This window comes from Pieris napi, chromosome 18, assembly GCF_905475465.1.
Source record: "Pieris napi chromosome 18, ilPieNapi1.2, whole genome shotgun sequence".
NCBI classification, from domain to species: Eukaryota; Metazoa; Arthropoda; class Insecta; order Lepidoptera; family Pieridae; genus Pieris; species Pieris napi.
This window is the reverse complement of record NC_062251.1, coordinates 1,166,703-1,188,520: the sequence shown is the minus strand read 5'-3', so window position 1 is coordinate 1,188,520 and position 21,818 is coordinate 1,166,703. Positions and strand designations below refer to the sequence as shown.

The 21,818-nt window shown below is 37.1% G+C and overlaps 1 protein-coding gene across 1 annotated transcript in view; it reads left to right on the top strand.

Annotated features, from left to right (window-relative positions):
- Positions 1-21,818, top strand: part of LOC125058435 — a 49,564-nt gene that overhangs the window by 2,954 nt on the left and 24,792 nt on the right. The window contains exons 3-12 of the mRNA XM_047662507.1: positions 428-618; positions 2,245-2,337; positions 3,783-3,905; positions 4,872-5,012; positions 6,467-6,588; positions 10,274-10,430; positions 14,155-14,249; positions 17,058-17,226; positions 18,822-19,068; positions 21,149-21,312. Of these exons, the coding sequence (XP_047518463.1) occupies positions 428-618; positions 2,245-2,337; positions 3,783-3,905; positions 4,872-5,012; positions 6,467-6,588; positions 10,274-10,430; positions 14,155-14,249; positions 17,058-17,226; positions 18,822-19,068; positions 21,149-21,312 (1,502 nt within the window). The remainder of the gene's footprint in view (positions 1-427; positions 619-2,244; positions 2,338-3,782; positions 3,906-4,871; positions 5,013-6,466; positions 6,589-10,273; positions 10,431-14,154; positions 14,250-17,057; positions 17,227-18,821; positions 19,069-21,148; positions 21,313-21,818) is intronic.

The window sequence follows — 21,818 nt, the reverse complement described above, 5'->3', positions numbered from 1 at the left end:
ACGCACTTGCGAGCCCTCTGGCAAGGTGAGTGTCTATGGACGGTATCACTTATCATCAGATGAGCCTACAGCCCGTTTGCCGTCTGTTCTATAAGTACCAATTTTTAAAAGGCCGGCAACGCACTCGCGAGCCCTCTGGCAAGGTGAGTGTCTATGGACGGTATCACTTATCATCAGATGAGCCTCAAGCCCGTTTGCCTTCTGTTCTATATGTACCAATGCATAAAAGGCCGGCAACGCACTCGCGAGCCCTCTGGTAATGTAAGTGTTTATGGGTGATTAAGTGCTAACCCCGGCCCGGCTCGCAAGTGCGTCGTGCTGGCCTTTTAAGAATAGTTACGGTATTTTCTTGAAGGACCTAAGTCGAATTGGCAGAGAGAAGAACTGACTCTCTTTTTAATTCTCTAAGCAATTGTAAATGTTCCAGGTGTAACCTTGACGTCAGCATCTGGCCTTCACTCAATCTTTCCAGAACTAAAGAAGTATACGTACGAGTTCAAAGGCAATGTTTCATCTGGGAGTGTGGTGACTCTCAGTTATTGGACCATCAGTGGATCTCTCACAGTTCTTGTGTATGACAATTATACTAAAGCCAGGTTCGAGTTGGATCATTTAAAGGTTGGTTAATCTTAATACGTCTTAAGTTACTCCGTTCAGGATGTATTTGCAAATTTTCCCGGTAACTCTTTGTTACTAATTCAGCCAAGAGATGGCGCTGTCGGCCCAATAAATCCATCCATAGATTTAAATAATAATTTCTCCAGTCACCTGACACTAGCTACAGATTAGTCTAATAATACGCGGGTAACACTGAAAATGTTTAGAACTGGCCAGTTAGAAACATTGCTAATGAAAACTTTTTGAATTTCAATTATAGAACTCTTTGGTAAACTAATATTATAGTTTATTGCATTCATTTGTCATTTGTCTTTGCGAATTGGCGGCAAATCTAAAACTCTTGTTACACGTGAAAATAAACCTAACGGGAGAAAATTTTCGGTCAATGATTTATCATGACTTTCGTTGTGGGCTTAATCACCGCCCTTCACCAACCATATGATGAATGGATGGATGGACCGATGAAAAATTAACATTTTGTATTGGAAAACTTTTTACCAACAAAACCCGATTTTGTTATTAAGACCCACATTCATAAAAAAGTTTAATTGTATAATAATAATTGTCATAATTGTATTTATACGTACAAATAAATGTAACTTGATCAATTCAATTGTGATTTCCATTTACCTCCTTCTCTATATCCATACCAAATATCTATCAAACAAATAAAATTAAAATTTTCTTTTGAAAAATGCAACCATCAGTATTTTCTTATGACGTTGTCACGTTCAACTATCGTCAGTAAACCGACTTTACAGACAACCGATTTTTTTGGCAAAGGTCGGTCTACACTGTGCCACTCTCTGCTACGTAACTGCTGCTTCCTGTACCTTCTAAATTATCTTTCTCTTTTTCATTGCTGTACCACCACCAGTTTAATACTGGCTCCATTTCAACAGAAACACCTCTTGCCATGTGCCCCGCCCATTTCATGTGGAAGTGGAGTTTATTTATTGAAGTTATACTTCTTTTGGCGCGTCAGGGAAACATGATGAGAGTAAATTTTACAACCGCACACCGTCACAAAAACCCGACACCCTGAAGTTAGCTATAGTGAAAATTTTATTTTGTGATATTTAATGAACTTTATTTAACTAGATAATGCGTTAATGAAACTTTCAATGTATTAAATACCTTTTTTCTATTGTTAGTGTCGTTTTTTACGAAAGTAGAATAAATTTTTTGAAAAGAATTTTATCTTGTTACGCCAAAGCAGTATTCTTTATTACACGCTTTATATTAGCTTCAGCTGTATGTATGTATGTATGTAACCGACTCCTTCGGACTCGATTTTGACCCACTTTTAACGGACAGATTTAATTCAAACTTTGCGCACCTGTCAAAGATCGATGACAATGCAATAATCCGAAAAAAAAAAATATAAAAAAAAATTAACTAAAAAATAAATAATATTGTTGGTGGCTCTGTGCCATATTTTTCGTCTATCAAGCAACCCACGCTTTTTCACAATAATACCAGTATTTTTTGTTCATTACCATTTTCAGCCTAAATAAGGAATTATTTTTCACTTTTTAGTTTGATGTGCTTTAAAAGCGTGTTTTTTAGTTATTTTTAACTATTATTTATTTTGTTTATTCTTTTCTTCTCTACCTTTCGTTACAGCCCACAGTATACACGAAGAATAAAGGCCACACCACTGAGCAGTCACTTGAAGCCGTCTCCTACTTGAAACAACCATGGGAAATAGAGTATTTGGTAAGGATTTTTGAAGTTATACTTCTTTAGGCGCGTTATGAAAAATTGATGAGAGTGAAATTTTACGATGCGCGCGCACCTGAGACACAAAGTTGTCAGTGTGATTATAGCGTGCGCGAGCGAGATGGGAATAAGACAATCTACAAGTAAAAAGAAATAGAATATGCGTGAAGTTAGCAGCTATGCCAAGAATTTTGAATGAACATAATGACATTTACCTTTTAAACAAATAAAGGAGGTTTAATTATTTTATGATTGGACAATTCACACCAATTGACCGAGTCCCATGCTAAGCTGGTGAAGCTTGTGTTATGGGTACTAGGCAACGGATATACATACATACTATAGATAGATAGACATATAAATACATATTTAAACACCCAAGACCTAAGCACAACACCAAATGCTCATCACATCGATGTTCGTCTCAGACGGGGATCGAACCCGGGACCCATGGATTTGCAGTACTAATCACTAGCAGGGGTACTAATCACTAGACCAATGAGCCGTCAAATTTTAATGTTAATTTATAGATTTTAGACACTACATCATATTTATTAGGCTCATCTGATGTTAAGTAATACCACCCATGGACACTAAATGCCAGAGGGTCGCGAGTGCGGTGCCGGCCTTTTAAGAATTGATACTTATAAACCAGGTAGGAATCGGGCAGTAGGCTTACCTGATGTTTAGTGATAACGCCCATGGATAATCAATGTCAGAGGAGTCGCGAGTGCGTTGCCGGCATTTAAAAATCGGTACTTAAAGAATGGGGCAAACGTACAGGAGGCTCACCTGATGTTAAGTGATACCACCCATGGACACTAAATGCCAAAGGGTCGCGAGTGCGGTGCCGGCCTTTTAAGAATTGATACTTATAAACCAGGTAGGAATCGGGCAGTAGGCTTAGCTGATGTTTAGTGATACCGCCCATGGACAATCAATGCCAGAGGGTCGCGAGTGCGGTGCCGGCCTTTTAAGAATTGATACTTATAGAACAGACTGCAATCGGGCAGGAGGCTAACGTCATGCTGCCGCCCTTTTAATTCGAACCAATTCGACTTAGGGTCCTTCAGAGAGCGTATCAATTCTCAAAAGGCCGGCAACGCAATTGCGACCTCTCTGATATTAAGTGTCCATGGGCGGCGATACCACTTAACATTAGGCGGTCCTCCTGTACGTTTGTCCCGTTCTATAAGTATCGATTTTTAAATGCCGGTAACGCAGTCGCGACCACTCTGACATTGACTGTCCATGGGCAGCGGTATCACTTAACATCAGATAAGCCTGCTGCCCGATTCCTATCTGGTTTATAGTACCAATGTTTAAAAGGCCGGCACCGCACTTGCGAGCCCTCTGGCGTGGGTGGTATCACTTAACATCAGATAAGCCTCCTGCTCGATTGCTCACTGTTCTATTATATTTGACATATATATGTTTTTCAGGAAACCGGCTTCATCAGCTCAATATACTTCGGTGAAGAGCCTTCATGGTCGAAGAACATGAAACGAGCGATTTCCATCAACTTTCAGTTGAAGAAAGATTTAGGGTCATACACCAATAACGAGGTAATTGTATACTTTATGTAAGGTAAAAATATACTAAAATTAAAAAAATATATACAGGGTGGCCAAAAAGTCGTGGATCAAACGCAAATAGGGGATAGATGAGGTCATCAGCTGCAAAAAATTGTTCTACGGGAGGTCTCTAAGCTCAACCCCTGCAGAGTTATAATTTATTTTGCGTTTTATAAGAAAATTGACTTTTTTTACTAATTCGGAAATATCTACACCCTGTATCTTTTTCATAATATTCACTAGATTGGTACTGATGAGTTCTTGCGTTAGACATACTATTCATAGTTGTTTATTGAGTTTATTGAAGATAATACAATTTTTTTTCAAATCATAACTTTTTGTTTACTTCGGACCTCACTGTGAAAAAAAATAACTCTACCATAAAGTGACCCTGTATTACAAGTTTTGGCGCATTTAATAGGGATTCTGAAAAGGTTATTACACATTGCAATGAGTCACTCTAATATCTTTCTATGAAGAACAAACAACGATTGTGAAATTATACTTAGGAATCATGCTATATATTGTAGACTAATAAGATTTCGTATAGTTTTTGAGTTTATTGCGTACATATTATAAATCTTAATATATAAAATTACGTGTCACGTTGTTTGTCCGCTATGGACTTCTTAACTACCGAACCGATATCAATCAAATTTGCTCACCGTGTGCAGTTTGATCTAACTTAAAAGTTAAAAGATAGGATAGCTTACATCTCAATTTATACCCGCCTCATTGTTTTATTGCAAAATATTTGTTTATTATTTGATACAATTCTAACAGATCGCGCTGTGTTAAAAGTACCAACGTTTCACATAAGCTATCTACCTTTCACATAAGTTCTCCTAACGTTTCCCTTGAATAGTTTACTACTATGTACTATGACAAAACCCTTAGCCACAGCAACGCTTGGCCGGTCTGCTAGTGTAAATATATATTATTTTTTACTTTTTTCAGCCATGCCTATACGCTCTATGCGTAATGGTGTACACAGCACGACGGAACACTATTAAAAAATACAGCAGTCTCCAGCGATCTTCATCTGGAACTGAACATACCTGGAGCTCTGTGCCTTGGAGCAATGAGTATGGGCGCGTGGTGAGGCTATTTAAATTTTATTCCTGAATTTTACTCCTGTGTATAGATTGCACAGATGTTGTCGAAAGAGATAGTAGTGTTTGCAACTAATGTACGAGAAAAAGAGATGACACTATTTTCTCAGTACACTTGTTGTGTATAGATTGCACAGGTGTTGTCGGCATTTTGTTAACGCACACATTCAAAAACATTGCCACAGTTTTTGGTGTCGGGGCCTATCTAACGATATAAATCTATGCCTGAAACTATAAATACTGAAAATATCAAACGATAGAATAGATTTCTCAGTTATTTAAATATCTGAGCAAAATTAAATACATTTAACTTATTTACTATATAAACACAATATATTAATTTGAAATATTAAATTTTTAAGTTATATTTGCTAAGTGTAATCAAGATGGCGCTAATTTTAAGTGACTAATCATAATTTGGACAATAAATCAAACTAATTTAGACATTATTTTAGACAAATTTCGAAGTAATTACTAATGAATATAAAATATAAAATATTTTTGCCTGTGCCTAATTGGTAAAATTGGCGGGAAATAATGCATAGAGACGCTTATCCACAGACTGTATTCTATCCAAACGTCCACAGTAGACAATATAAAATATCCCTAATTGCCTTTGCTTAATGGCAAAATTGGCGGGAAATAAGGCATAGTGACGCTTATGCACAGACTAAGAAATCTAAACGTCAAGTATCATTACACTGTTTACGAAGTAATTACTAATAAATTAAATTATTTGTTAATTTCTAATGAATATTAAATATCTTTGCCTGCGCCTAGTTGACAAATTGGCGGGAATGAGTGTGTAGTGACGCTTTTGCACAGACTATGCACTCTACCGAAACGTATACAGAATCATTACGAAGTACGAAGTATTTACTGATAAATTACATTAATTGTAAATTATTTCTAACTAGCGACCCACCCGGCTTCGCACGGGTATAAAATATATAGCCTATGTCACTCACTGAAAAAATGATTAAAATCTATCCAGTAGTTTTGATTTATTCATTACTGCCTGTGGCCCGCACGCGAAAAATTTGAATATTTTGTATATCTCGTAGGGTTCAGCCTGCGTTTGCAATGTAAGCGGAAAAAATTTAATTATTTACGACATCACATTAGAAATCTCAAAAATAACAGTATTTCTCCAGTATTTAATGGGTGTTATTATACATATAAACCTTCCTCTTTAATCACTCTATCTATTAAAAAAAACGCATCAAAATCCGTGGCGTAGTTATAAAGATTTAAGCATACAAAGGGAAATAGGGACAGAGAAAGCGACTTTGTTTTATAGTATGTAGTGATTAATATTAAATATCTTTGCCGGTGTCTAGTTGACAAATTGGCGGGAATGAGTGTGTAGTGACGTCTTTGCACAGACTACGAATTCTAAACGTCAGCAGTATCATTATCTGTGTTTTTTTTTATTTCCAGCCTGAAAACGTAGCGACCTCCGAACGTATTTATGAATTGGATGAGCACGGCCTTACCAGCCTTTATATGAAAGGCGACTTCCGGTATAAGGTCAATGAACACATTCTTAGTGTATCTTCAGAGTAAGTGAATTCAGTAAAATTAAAAAAAATAAACTTAGGCTAACCTTTTTAGGTCTGGACCTAAGATTTCTGTGTCTGTTTCATGATCATTTCTAATATGCAAGTAACTGATCAGGCTCCTGTGCCTGACGTGTCGACTGGTGTAAGACCCAAAACTTGATTGTGACAATGACGGCTGATCACTTATACAGAAATCGGAGACTGACCCAGGTTTTTTTATAGAACAGGGGGAAAACGGGCAGGAGGCTCACCTGATGTTAAGTGATACAATCGCCCATGGACACTCACATTGCCAGAAGGCTCGCAAGTATGATGCCGACTTCAAGAATTGGTACGCTCTTTTCTTGAAGGACTGTAAGTCGAATTGGTTCGGAAATACTTCAGTGGGCAGCTGGTATAGTGGTGGCAAAAACTGCCTTTAAAACGCTCAGTTGTGGAACGACGGACGTCGTGGTGATACGGATGGTATTTTGTATTCTGCCTTGACGTCCGATCATGTAACTTAGCAGCAGGTATTAAAATAGCAGGTGCTAGTCTGGCTTCAGATTTCTGTGTCTGTTTCATGATTATTTCTCATAGGCAAGTAATTGATCAGCCTCCTGTGCCTGACGTGTCACCTGTTGTTAGACCCAAACCTTGATTGTGACAATGACGGCTGATCACTTATACATGAAATCGGAGACTGACCCAGGTATAGACACTTTTTCCTGCTAAGCATGAACAGTGAACTATAAAGTTAATTGAGCTAATTTCTTCTTTATCGCCTTTTTCATTACTAAATCTCGTGTTGGTATTGCATTCCTAGTTGTCTTGTCCACCGAAATTTCTACTTTACCGGTCAGCACAAGCTTCTCCAAGTTATCTGGACTTCTGTTATTTGTCCAAAGAAGTCCAGGATCCTTTGGTTACACACTGTTGTCTGACAATTGACAAATAAGTCCTTTTCGCTGTCCAGTGAGTCCTGATCATCGGCCTCCAACACCTCATTTCCAGGGCATCTATCCCCCTGTCAGATGCTTGCACAGTCTCCAAGTAATCAGGATCTCTGTTATTTGTCCAAAGAAGTCCAGGATCCTTTGGTTACACACTGTTGTCTGGCAATTGATAAATAAGTCCTTTTCGCTGTCCAGTGAGTCCTGATCATCGGCCTCCAACACCACATTTCAAGGGCATCTATCCCCCTTTCCGATGCTTGCACATTCTCCAAGTAATCAGGATCTCTGCTATTTATCCAAAGATGTTCAGGACCCTTTGGTTACACACTGTTGTCTGGCAATTGATAAATAAGTCCTTTTCGCTGTCCAGTGAGTCCTGATCATCGGCCTCCAACACCACATTTCAAGGGCATCTATCCCCCTTTCCGATGCTTGCACATTCTCCAAGTAATCAGGATCTCTGCTATTTATCCAAAGATGTTCAGGACCCTTTGGTTACACACTGTTGTCTGGCAATTGATAAATAAGTCCTTTTCGCTGTCCAGTGAGTCCTGATCATCGGCCTCCAACACCACATTTCAAGGGCATCTATCCCCCTTTCCGATGCTTGCACATTCTCCAAGTAATCAGGATCTCTGCTATTTATCCAAAGATGTTCAGGACCCTTTGGTTACACACTGTTGTCTGGCAATTGATAAATAAGTCCTTTTCGCTGTCCAGTGAGTCCTGATCATCGGCCTCCAACACCACATTTCAAGGGCATCTATCCCCCTTTCCGATGCTTGCACATTCTCCAAGTAATCAGGATCTCTGCTATTTATCCAAAGATGTTCAGGACCCTTTGGTTACACACTGTTGTCTGGCAATTGATAAATAAGTCCTTTTCGCTGTCCAGTGAGTCCTGATCATCGGCCTCCAACACCACATTTCAAGGGCATCTATCCCCCTTTCCGATGCTTGCACATTCTCCAAGTAATCAGGATCTCTGCTATTTATCCAAAGATGTTCAGGACCCTTTGGTTACACACTGTTGTCTGGCAATTGATAAATAAGTCCTTTTCGCTGTCCAGTGAGTCCTGATCATCGGCCTCCAACACCACATTTCAAGGGCATCTATCCCCCTTTCCGATGCTTGCACATTCTCCAAGTAATCAGGATCTCTGCTATTTATCCAAAGATGTTCAGGACCCTTTGGTTACACACTGTTGTCTGGCAATTGATAAATAAGTCCTTTTCGCTGTCCAGTGAGTCCTGATCATCGGCCTCCAACACCACATTTCAAGGGCATCTATCCCCCTTTCCGATGCTTGCACATTCTCCAAGTAATCAGGATCTCTGCTATTTATCCAAAGATGTTCAGGACCCTTTGGTTACACACTGTTGTCTGGCAATTGATAAATAAGTCCTTTTCGCTGTCCAGTGAGTCCTGATCATCGGCCTCCAACACCACATTTCAAGGGCATCTATCCCCCTTTCCGATGCTTGCACATTCTCCAAGTAATCAGGATCTCTGCTATTTATCCAAAGATGTTCAGGACCCTTTGGTTACACACTGTTGTCTGGCAATTGATAAATAAGTCCTTTTCGCTGTCCAGTGAGTCCTGATCATCGGCCTCCAACACCACATTTCAAGGGCATCTATCCCCCTTTCCGATGCTTGCACATTCTCCAAGTAATCAGGATCTCTGCTATTTATCCAAAGATGTTCAGGACCCTTTGGTTACACACTGTTGTCTGGCAATTGATAAATAAGTCCTTTTCGCTGTCCAGTGAGTCCTGATCATCGGCCTCCAACACCACATTTCAAGGGCATCTATCCCCCTTTCCGATGCTTGCACATTCTCCAAGTAATCAGGATCTCTGCTATTTGTCCAAAGAAGTCCAGGATCCTTTGGTAACACACTGAAGAGAAGGTTGTTACTTATAGTTGTCTGAGAATTTGTCATTTTTGCTGTCCAGAATCCTGATCTGCCTCCAACATTTCTAGGGCATATATATGTCACCGTAAAATTGTAAACACCGTTACGATTGTAATCTGTCTCGCGAGATTGTGAACTGTCGAAAGATTGTGAACCTCAACGTACTTACAATTTAAAGTATTATTATTTGGTAGATTATAATCTATCGAAGTGAAACCGTCAAATTGTGAAACGGATCGCACCTCGCTCTCTGATTGTTTGAATGGAATATGCCTCGCGCCACTATATTTGTTTGTTAATTCGTTTGTTGTCGAATGTACATTGATTGTTTTGAAAGTAACTCACAGATTTAGAATTAGTTATATGAATTTGTTGTGAAGTAAAATTTTACTTCCCAACGAATTAACAAACAAATAGGTGGCGCGGGGCATATTCCATTCAACCAATCAGAGAGCGAGGTGCGATCCGTTTCACAATTTGACGGTTTCACTTCGAAAGATTACAATCTACCGAATAATAATACTTTAAATTGTAAGCAGTGCGTTGAGGTTCACAATCTTTCGACAGTTCACAATCTCGCGAAATAGATTACAATCTAACGGTGTTTACAATTTTACGGTGACATATCCACCTCCTTTCGGATGTTCAGTCCAGGTTTCAGTCATGGATAAGAAAATGGCGAACAAGTGTCTCGAATCTTTTTATGGCGTAGTCTTGCTCTTTCGCGAATTTTGTAAACGTTTTTGACATTTATAAGCATGCCCTAATGCATAAGCAACTTAATTGAATAAACGTATTTTTATTTGTTTTTATAAAATGATTTAATTTCAGACTTTCATTTTACCTGGACGGGGATTCCCCGGCACCCACTGTCGAGAAATTAAATGTTACCAGAGATAGCATACAGTACGAGGCCAGTGATTTCAATGACCCCACAAATGGGATACGATACATGAGTGAAGGGAGTTTGAAAAATAAAACCTATGAGGTATATATTTAAAAAAAAAGGTGCGTGTACTTATGTACGCGCGTAAGAAGTTATACTTCTTTGGCTTTCTTTATTTTTTTTTTAATATAATTAATTAATATTTAACGTAAACAATTTAATATTATTTAATATTTAGTATATTATTCAATTATTAATTAATATTAATAACAATTATTATTATTATTATTTATTATATTATTAATTCAATTTAATAACTTGGTATGTTTCATAACCTTTTAACTAAGTAATAATAGGTCTTTGTAAAAAGCATTGCTACATTTCTTTGAAAAAATAATTAAAACTCCTTTATTTGTTTAAAAGGTAAATGGTCATTCAAAATTCTTTGCTAACTTCACGCATATTCTATTTCTTTTTACTTGTAGATTGTCTTATTCCCATCTCGCTCACGCACGCTATAATCACACTGACAACTTTGTGTCACGGTGCGCGCGCAATCGCAAAATTTCACTCTCATCAATTTTTCATAACGCGCCTAGAGAAGTATAACTTCAAAAAATTTAATAAATTAAAATAAATTGAAAAAGTTTGGTCCCTGTGGTAGTCCTTATTATCATATCTTAAGCGCCAAAAGAAGTATAACTTCAAAAATGAATCCAAGATTCGATTAGACAAAGACCAGCACTTACCACCAACGGTGCTATGTCATATTTCCACCACTTTAATAATGGTGAAAAGAAAATGCGGTCTAATATTAATTCTTACTTTTCATCCCTGCCCTCCGATTCTGTAACTCACTTTTCGAACTCACACATCTAAAAAGGTGGGAGCTTGTAGTTTATTGTTTATCAGAATGCCAAATCATAAAATGACTGCTTCACGACTGATTTGAGCGCGACCGCCGATACGAAAACCACTGTGTGAGTTCGAAAAGTGAGTTACAGAATCGCAGGGCAGCGCCATTACGCCGGAACACCTACCATTTCCGGTTCATGTGTCAAAATCAAAATCGTCATCAAGTCAAGTCAAATCATTTATTTCAATTCGTAGACGGACTATGGTATAGACCAGGCATCAGCGTATAGAGTGTGAGATAGCGAATGATCGACATATCCGTATCGTATTTACGGTTTTAATTCATTGAAGATTGCTTATTATTGACCAAAATACACATTCGAATGAATATTCTTGAACAAAGTCCTTTTCATGAAAGAAGTCCCCCAGACGCGGCGCTGCAATCGCATAACGTAATGTTGCCATTTATGAGTAAAAAATTTACCTATTTTATTTACATTTAGCTGATGTCATTTATCAAATAATATTATTTTCTGCATACTTCGATGAAACAATATTTCTGTTATGTAAAAAAATGTGCGTGTACTAGTGTACACACGTTAGAAGTGAAACTTCTTTATGACCTTATTTTTCGAAAAATTATCTATATGCAACTAACTTTACAGAAATTGGTTAAATAAAGTTAAATTAGATAAAGTTTAACAAAAGGCTTTTAATATCACAGACTTGAATACAAATAATACAATTATTTCATTTTACCTTATTACCACTAAGATTATTACAGAATTTCATAAGTTGTAATATAATCTTAGTATCATTGTTATAGTTATTATAAATTTTTGTTATTAATGGTTAAGAATCTCTTCGAATCAACCGTGGTAGGGACGAGAAAGAGACGCGCGTAACGGTCAAATATGACGCGTAACCGAAAAATGTTACACTAAATTTTTTTTCAACCCCGATAAAGAAGTTTCACTTCAAAAGTATATTTTTATTTTCTTATATTAGCGGTGTTCTACCTACATACAGGGAAAAGATGAGAAAATAGGGTAAAGAAAAGCAATACAATTTTTTATTCAGAGTTTTATTGCATAATTGTTGGGTTACAATTTTTTTCGAAGTACACGCCGCTATTACCTTTATTTGTAATTCTTGTTACAGTTTTCTCTGACACACCTGCAATTAAATTATGAACAATTAAAAATAATAGTAACTTTAAGTCTATAATGCTTGTGTAATATATATTTTAATTTCAGTTACCTAGTTTCATCACGTTATGTATTTATTAAATTTGGTCGCAAAAACGAATTTATATCATAAAAGTCACATCAATACAGCAAAAAATTATTAAATGGCAACTCTAAAAAGTACCTGATATGGCGCCAACTCTTTTCCGAACATTGTTTGGTGGTATTAAAACACCTTGATTCTTATGTTCTACTTCACAGAACTCTTTCACCTTTAATATCATTTCTCGAGCCGAACTTTTTACAACTTTTGGCATTGTAATCAATCTTTAAAATGCACTAAGCTAGTTAAAAATTCACAAAAACCTACCACAACAAACGAACTTGATAACATCGACGAATGACAACATTGCCGACCTGTCAAATTTAGTTCCAAAAATCACCGCGGGACTTCTTTCATGAAAAGCACTATACTGAGTCGTGAAAAAAAAAAATTAAAAAATAAGCTACGTACCAATGAAAGGTTATGTTTGGTTGTTTACGTTCACTATAGCTTTTACAGCCAATTATGCAACAATACACCATGACTGACACTTTAAATACACCTCTTATAAGGATAACGTCTTAAAATATGGGTTTGACTTGGGTTTCACAGATTTATCAGTAAGCGGTGAAAACTTGTTTACCACCAAGGGCTCGGTGGTAAACAAATAAAACCCGATACGCAAATAGAGACAGAAAAACTGATACTTTGTTTCGCTCGCACTTAAGCATTTCACGTTAATGCCTTCTCTCTTTAGTTATTATTGTCATTTTAGAAGCTCATCTAGTTCTATACTCTATCTACGTTTCAATTAGACCACCTAAAATGGCACTTTTGGACGTCTTTCTATGACTGTGAAAAGTGTGTGTGTTGTGGTTGTAATTGGCCCGTTCGTTTTAAGTGTGTAATGTGTGTGTGTGTGTGTTGTGGTTGTAATTGGCCGGTTCGTTTTAAGTGTGTAATGTGTGTGTTGTGGTTGTAATTGGCCCGTTCGTTTTAAGTGTGTAATGTGTGTGTTTGTGTGTGTGTTGTGGTTGTAATTGGCCGGTTCGTTTTAAGTGTGTAATGTGTGTGTGTGTGTTGTGGTTGTAATTGGCCGGTTCGTTTTAAGTGTGTAATGTGTGTGTGTGTGTGTTGTGGTTGTAATTAGCCGGTTCGTTTTAAGTGTTTAATGTGTGTGTGTGTGTTGTGGTTGTAATTGTCCGGTTTGTTTTAAGTGTATAATGTGTGTGTGTGTGTGTTGTGGTTGTAATTGGCCCTGGCTCGGCATCATGCTGAGGAGCAGAATGTTCCACAGCGCTGGTCATTCTGTCAGAGACCACAGCAGCTAGTTCGCGCCTTAGTCGCAAAAAAAGAAAGAAAAGGAATGTATGTACTTAGGGGGCGTCCATAAATTACGTGAGGTGTTTTTTTAAATTTTCTGTACATCCCTCCCCCCCTGGTGAGATGTCGTGAGATTTTATTCAACCCCCTCCCCCCTCCCCCAATCTCAGGTGAGATTTTTCAAAATGGGGGTTTCTTACGTATGGTATGGAGTTAGCGGGAAGTTGCAGAGATGGCCTTTAGGGTCAACCGTTTTCCAATTTTTTTTTTCAAATAGAAAAAAATTGCGTGATATTTGCCAAGACCCCCCCTCTCTCCAACGTAAGATTAAATGAGATTTGACTCGACCCCCTCCCCCCCTTAAAAACCTCACGTAATTTATGGACGCCCCTTTAGTAGAAAATAATAATAATTACAGGTACTTATGAAGATCGCGAAACGAGGGATAGATGCAGATAATATAGTGAGAAACGAATCGTTGATACATAGCCTGGACTTCATAGATTTGCTCAAGTAAGTAGTCTATTTAACCAATGTTGCAATGGCCTTTTTATTTATCGCAAGTGCGTTGCCGGCCTTTGATTTTTTAAATTTAGGGGTACAACCGACAGGAGGCACCTGATATAGTCAAAGTCAAATCATTTATTTCAATTACATCATCTAAAATGGCACTTTTGAACGTCAAAAAAAATATATAAAGAAGATTCTAGTTGCCCCTTCCAAAAGGTAGTTTCGTGTGGAGAAGAATGGGCAAGAAACTCCACACTTACTCTTTTAAAATAGGTTTACAATATTTTGTTACATTTGTTAAATAATTATATGTGAAGACAATGTACTCTTAGAATAAACTTCTATACTAAAAAAGTTAGTATACATGTTCCTCACATATTTACAAATATCGAAACCGTAGAATATTAACATTAAAGTGTAATAAAAATATTAAAAAACACAACAAAACAGTGTGTGAGATACAAAAAAAAATTACATTTGTAGCATTATAAATAAAAAAAAAATAAAAAAAAATATAATAACAAAAATATGTTAAAGCAAAAAATCAGCAACCAATTTGATTTTGTCCAGGCTCTATGATTGTCCTATGGAGCAGGACCAGCATGTTTCCAAGCATTCTTATCTTGAATATAATCATCTAATTTGTAATATGCTTGTTTACAAAGTGTACTTTTAATAAAACATTTAAATTTTCATTTAGTTTTAAAATGACACAAGGTATTTTATTGTAACATTTCACACAGTACCCCATAAATGAATTTTGAACTTTGGCTAATCTATTTAGTGATACCGCCCATGGATATACACTGCCAGAAGGTTCGCAATGCGCTGCCGACTTAGGAAGTGGTACGCTCTTTCGAAGTTGAATTGGTTCGGAAATACTTCATTTGGACCTTGAAGGAGGCAACCATTAAGAAACTTGACGCCTTTGAAATGTGGTGTTACCGAAGAATGCTGAGGATAAGCTGGGTCCATAGAGTCACGAACGAAGAAGTTCTACGGCGCGTCAAACGATCCCGAGAACTCACGTTGAGCATTAAAAAGAAGAAGATAAGTTACTTGGGACATGTGTTTCGACACGAACGGTACCGACTTCTTCAAGTAATTATGATGGGCAAGGTCGAGGGGAAAAGACGCGCTGGCAGAAGGAGGAAGTCGTGGCTCCGCAAATATTAGAGAATGGACGGGAGTGGCCAGCGTAGAACAGCTGATGCGCTTGGCGAAAAATAAGAAGGAGTTTGACGAGCTGACCGCCAACCTCCAATAGTGGAGAGGCACTTTAAGAAGAAGAAGAAGAAGATACTTCATTGGGCAGCTGGTTCCACATAGTGGTGGTGAAAAAACTACTTTGTCTTTAAACGCTCAGTTGTAGAACGACGGACGTCGAGGTGATATGGATGGTAGTTTGTATTCTGCTTGGTAATTGCTATATCTATATATATAAAAATGAAATCCGTTTTCCGTTGTCACGACATAACATGAAAACGGCTTGACCAATTTGGCCAATTCTTTTTTATAATATTCTTTGAAGTACGAGGATGGTTCTTACGGAGAGAAAAATTAAAAAAAATGAGTGAAAAAGTCTAAAAACAACACTTTTCTATATTCCCATACAAAATATTCGTAATAATATTTAAAGGCAATTTGAACTTTAATATCATATCATAAAGTTCAAGTGTTAGTGGAGGGGTTCCGGGAAGGTAAATTTTTATTTTTTGACATAATGTATTTGTTGTCTTATCAACATTCTTTTTTTATCTTAGCTAGACCGGTGTCCCGAATAGCAGAATAAGTATTAAAAAAAAAATTAAATCGAAAGTCGAAAGAATCGACTGTTAGGCGGTACGATGTTCGCCAGGCCAGCTAGTATATATATATGTCACCGTAAAATTGTAAAAACCGTTAGATTGTAATCTATCTCGCGAGATTATAAACTGTCGTAAGATTGTGAACCTCAACGAACTGCTTAAAATTAACGTATTATTATTCGGTAGTTATATGAAATTTTTGGGAAGTAAAATTAATCTTTAATTGACCAAAGAAGTTTGAATGATAACTAAGTTAGTGTAGTACAATCTACCGAATAATAATACGTTAAATTGTAAGCAGTTCGTTGAGGTTCACAATCTTTCGACAGTTTATAATCTCGCGAGATAGATTACAATCTAACGGTGTTTACAATTTTACGTTAACATATATATATTGATACATTGTATGGTATGGGGTTGGTGGACTCATTTTCCGCACTTAGACACATAATTGATCCATTGTGCGTTAAGTCGTGGCTAGTTTAGCCAGCCCAGCTCCTTCCAGAAGCACAGAAGTCTCCTGGGCACTTCACAGGCTTCACGGAGCGACCTCACTGTTCCAAAGATTTCTGCCATAGCCACAGCCTCGCATTCCAGGACTACGTGGGTGACTGATTCCTCTGCGCTGAAACAGCCTCTTCAAAAGGGCTGTTTGTCCACATAAAGATGTTTATTAAGGAGGCAATGACCAGTAATTGTCCCTATCATTCTTAAGACTGGTTCTACTTAAGCTTAGAAGTCGTTTTGTCAGTTGCGGGCAGAGCCATTTTGGACTGTTTGGGACCATAGTTGATGCTGGAGTTCAGCGGATTTCTGGCGAATCCAGGTTCGCACTAGCGAGAAGGGCAAAGGGGAAAGGATACGAGCCAACAGGTATCATTCCGGAGCCTGTTCTCCCAAGCTCGTCGGCAGCATCATTGTCGAGAGAATCACTGTGTCCCTTTATCCACTGCAAGGTAACCCTCTTTTGATTCATTACTTTTAATTCTATTTTTCCTTTCAGTACAATTTCCCAACTCTCCCACGAGTCTCTGACGAAGCTCTTCGATGACCTTGTTCTTGGGACCAGCTACGATCTGGAGACGGCCCGAAATATCTTCCTGGAAGTGCTGCCTCACGCCAGGAGCGATGCCTGTGCAAGATTTATAAGATATCTTGTTGTTGAGCAGAAGGTATTTTTGCTATACATAACTAGACTGGTGAATTTTTTTTTTTTGACAATTCACACCAATTGACCTAGTCCCATGCTAAGCTGGTGAAGCTTGTGTTATGGGTACTAGGCAACGGATATACATACATTTTATTATAGATAGATACATATTTAAACACCCAAGACCTAAGCCCAACACCAAATGCTCATCACATCGATGTTCGTCTCAGGTATCGAACCCGGGACCCATGGATCCGTAGTCAGGGGTACTAACCACTAGACCAATGAGTCGTCAATTCAATTCTGATGTTGGGGGTTTGAAAGTTGAATCATTTATATCAATTAGGCCTAATCTAGTTGATAAAAGGGCCTGGGACTAGTACTAGGCTACTTCTAATTAATTTGCGATTTGTTTTAAAATAAGTGTTGTTTGATGATTTGCTATTTTAAAACAGTACCGAGAGTTTTTTACGCCAGCTTTTTCTTTCCTACACCCTCTTGTCTTCTTTGCCGATGAGTAGGGATGTCAAATTCAAATTTAATGACGTGGAATAAGTGATACCTGTATCTTATATTCCATAATAAACATATTTTTTTTATTTTACTAAAAAGACACTTTTGAAAGTCTAAATATTTAAAAAAATACTAGTTGCCTTCCAAATGGTTTCATATGGAGAAGAATGGGCATGAAACTCCATAATACTCTTTTAAAATAGATTTTACAATATTTTGTATACTTTGATTTGATAGGCCGCATCTCACTTAACATCAGTTGGGATTGTGGTCAAACGTCTGTCCAGTCAGTACTAAAAAAAGGGGCGTGCGTACAAAGTACATATGTCATAAGGGAAACTTCTTTGGCAAACAAATTTTTAACTCTTGTTCATAAAAAAAAAAAAAAAAATTATTTCTTCGATAGTAAAAACACGTGGCATTTTAATTTACAATTCGTCATTTGAGATTTCAATAAATTATTTTGCATGAAATATAAAATACTAATATTTAATTCATTCTCTTTACGATACTTTGTTTTTAATATAATTTCAATAAGGCAATTCGCCGTTCTCACACTCTCTCAAGCGGTCTCAATCGCTCTCTCCCTTTTCTTGCTACAAAAACGCTGCAATCTTCGTGACGGTAAATTATCCTTAAAGCGTCTAAAGAAGTTTCACTTCCAAAAAATATTGGTTGTTTGTAAAGTAGGTTTACGATCGAGATGTTTACGTGATAACGTCTTATTGGTGATATAAGTTTTTGGGAAGTTAGGAATTAATGAAGATAAAAAATTTTTCAAATTTTAAATTACCTACATCTATCATTTTATTCACACTTTTGATGATAAATTTCGGGTGTAAAATGACAAGTTTACTTATTCGACAATGATATACATTTTTCTTCATACATACATTCATACAAATCTCCATTCGTTTGTATGCCGCTAGAGTGAGAGAGACGGGAGATCGGTCCGTCTCTCTCTCGTTATACCTGCGATCGCGCTCGTGAGGTTTTGGTGTGACACAAGTTTCTGAACATGTCACCCGACTAAAACGATTTTAAAGACGTTATCACGTCAAAAATGATTACTGATAGATATTAAATAATGACATCTCCTTTCAGACGAAAATCGAAGACGCAATCCTCCTATCTCTTATTCGAAAGCTACCCTTCAACGTAGCGAATCACAGCCAGGGTCTTCTCGAAGAGTTGGAGACGTTCACCAAACTCGGCCTGGACTTTCCTCTCGATATTCGCCACGCCGGGATCTTGTCCTTCGCCATTTTGGTGTTCAAGACTGTAGAAGCTGGACAAGTTAAGCAGGATTACTTCGATAATGTCATTGTCAAGTATTTTCGGATGTATAGTGGTGAGTTTTTTGTGCGACAGTACAAAATCTAATATATAAAATTCACAGTTTTCGTTGCCATACTCCTCCGATTTATGAGAATCAGCAAACATCTATTTTTCATCCCCCTAAATGTTAGGGGTGGTCCACCGTTAAAATTTATTTTTTTATTTTTTAGACAAAATTTTTAATTTCTATTTTTTTATGATACAACATACAAAAATACATACAACCCCTAACTTTCACCCCTCTACGATCAACCCCTATTTTTTTATTATAAATGATATTATGGCAAAACGACGTTTGCCCGGTCAACTAGTAAATAAATAATAGTTTAAAAAAACTAGAACACACGCTTTTAAAGCACATCAAACTAAAAAGTGAAAAATAATTCCTAATTTAGGCTGAAAATGGTAATGAACAAAAAATACTGGTATTATTGTGAAAAAGCGTGGGTAGACGAAAAATATGGCACAGAGAATAGAGAATTATTTTTCACTTTTTAGTTTGATGTGCTTTAAAAGCGTGTGTTCTAGTTTTTTTAAACTATTATTAATTTTTTAGTTAAATTTTTTTTTATTTTTTTCATTTTTTTTTCGGATTATTTCATTGTCATCGATCTTTGACAGGTGCGCAAAGTTTGAATTAAATCTGTCCGAAGGAGTCGGTTACATACATACATACATACAGGTGAAGCTAATATAAAGCGTGTAAAAAAAAAAATTTTTTTTTTTAATATTACAATTATTAGGAAAGTCGATGAAACGAAAAAGTGACAGTAATAAGAAACAGTCACATAAATATATGGGTTGGAGAAAATGAGATAGTAAGAAACAACGTGGTATTTTAATTTCTTTTTTTTCTTTTTTTTTATTGGACAATTCACACCAATTGACCTAGTCCCATGCTAAGCTGGTGAAGCTTGTGTTATGGGTACTAGGCAACGGATTTACATATATACTATAGATAGATAGACATATAAATACATATTTAAACACCCAAGACCTAAGCACAACACCAAATGCTCATCACATCGATGTTTGTCTCAGCCGGGGATCGAACCCGGGACCCATGGATTCGCAGTCAGGGGTACTAACCACTAGACCAATGAGCCGTCAAAACCAAAAGCCGAAATTTACTATTCTTCATTTGTGGTTTCAATAAATTATTTTGCGTAAAATATAAAATACTAATATTTCATAAATTCTCTTAACGAAATTTAAAAAATAGAAATCACTCTCTCATTCTTTCTCAATCACTCTCAAAAGACGAATCGTAAAAGGCCGGCAACGCACTAGCGAGCCTTCTGGCAATGCGTGTCCATGAACGGTATCACTAAACACGAGGTTCCTTTTGTCCGTTTGCCCCTTGTTATATAAAATATACATATATAAAAAAGAAAACAGTTCCTAAAAGGCCGGCAACCCACTTGCGTTCCTTGTAGCAGCGTGTTTTTATGGGCGGTATCACTTAACACCAGGTAACTCCTGTCCGTTTGCGCTCTGTTACATATATAAATAAAAAACAATTCTAAAAGGCCGGCAACCCACTTGCGGTCATTCTAGCAGTGTGTTTCCATGTGGTATCACTTAACATCAGGTTCTTCCTGTTTATCCCCTGTAGTTCATACGCTACACGAAGGTTACTCTTAGGCGAAGAGAGAGTAGAGAAAGAGAGCTTGTTGACGCTGGAGTTAATGAGAGGAGTTCATTATCTTAATATATATAAATTACGTGTCACGTTGTTTGTCCGCTATGGACTCCTAAACTACCGAACCGATATCAATCAAATTTGCACACCGTGTGTAGTTTGATCCAACTTAAAAGATAGGATAGCTTACATCTCAATTTATACCCGCAATATTATTTTATTGCAAAATATTTGTTTATTATTTGATACAATTCTAACAGATGGCGCTGTGTTGAAAGTACCAACGTTTCACATAAGCTACAATTTAATGGCATAACCACCAAAAGCATGGTGGTCCCCATGACTGGTGTTCTCCTACCGTTTCCCTTGAATAGTTTGCTACTATGTAATATAACAAAAACCTTAGCCACAGCATCGCTTGGCCGAGTCTACTAGTAATATATATTTTCAGATTGTCCACAATATCTGGATCGAATGATCTGGCTGCAAGGTCTGTGCAGTTTGGGTTTCGGCGCAGAAGCATATGTTAGGACGATATACAGTGACGCGTCTAGGAATAGACACGAGCGTCTATGGTCATCCATGGCTTGTGGACAGGAAGCTAGAGGGTATATGGTATGACTATATGTCTTTTTAACTTAATATATTAATTATTAATATATAAAGCACGTCTGTTTTACTATAACTGTAATATTGTTTAGAATTATGGCAAAACATCTAATCTAATATATAAAATTCTCGTGTCGCGGTGTTTGTGGTTAAACTCCTCCGAAACGGCTCGACCGATTCTCATGAAATCTTGTGTGCATATTGGGTATGTCTGAGAATCGGACAACATCTATTTTTCATCCCCCTAAATGTTAAGGGTAGTCCACCCCAAATTTTTTTATTTTTATTTTTAGATAATTTTTAATTTATTAATTTTTTTATGATTCAGCATTAAAAAATACATACAACCCCTAATTTTCACCCCTCTACGATCAACCCCTATTTTTTTATTATAAATGATATACATGGCAAAACGACGTTTTCCCGGTCAGCTAGTTTTATTATAAAAAAACACAAGGATGTCTTTATTCTACGGATATTATTTCGTGTTCAATATTAGTAATACTAGTTTA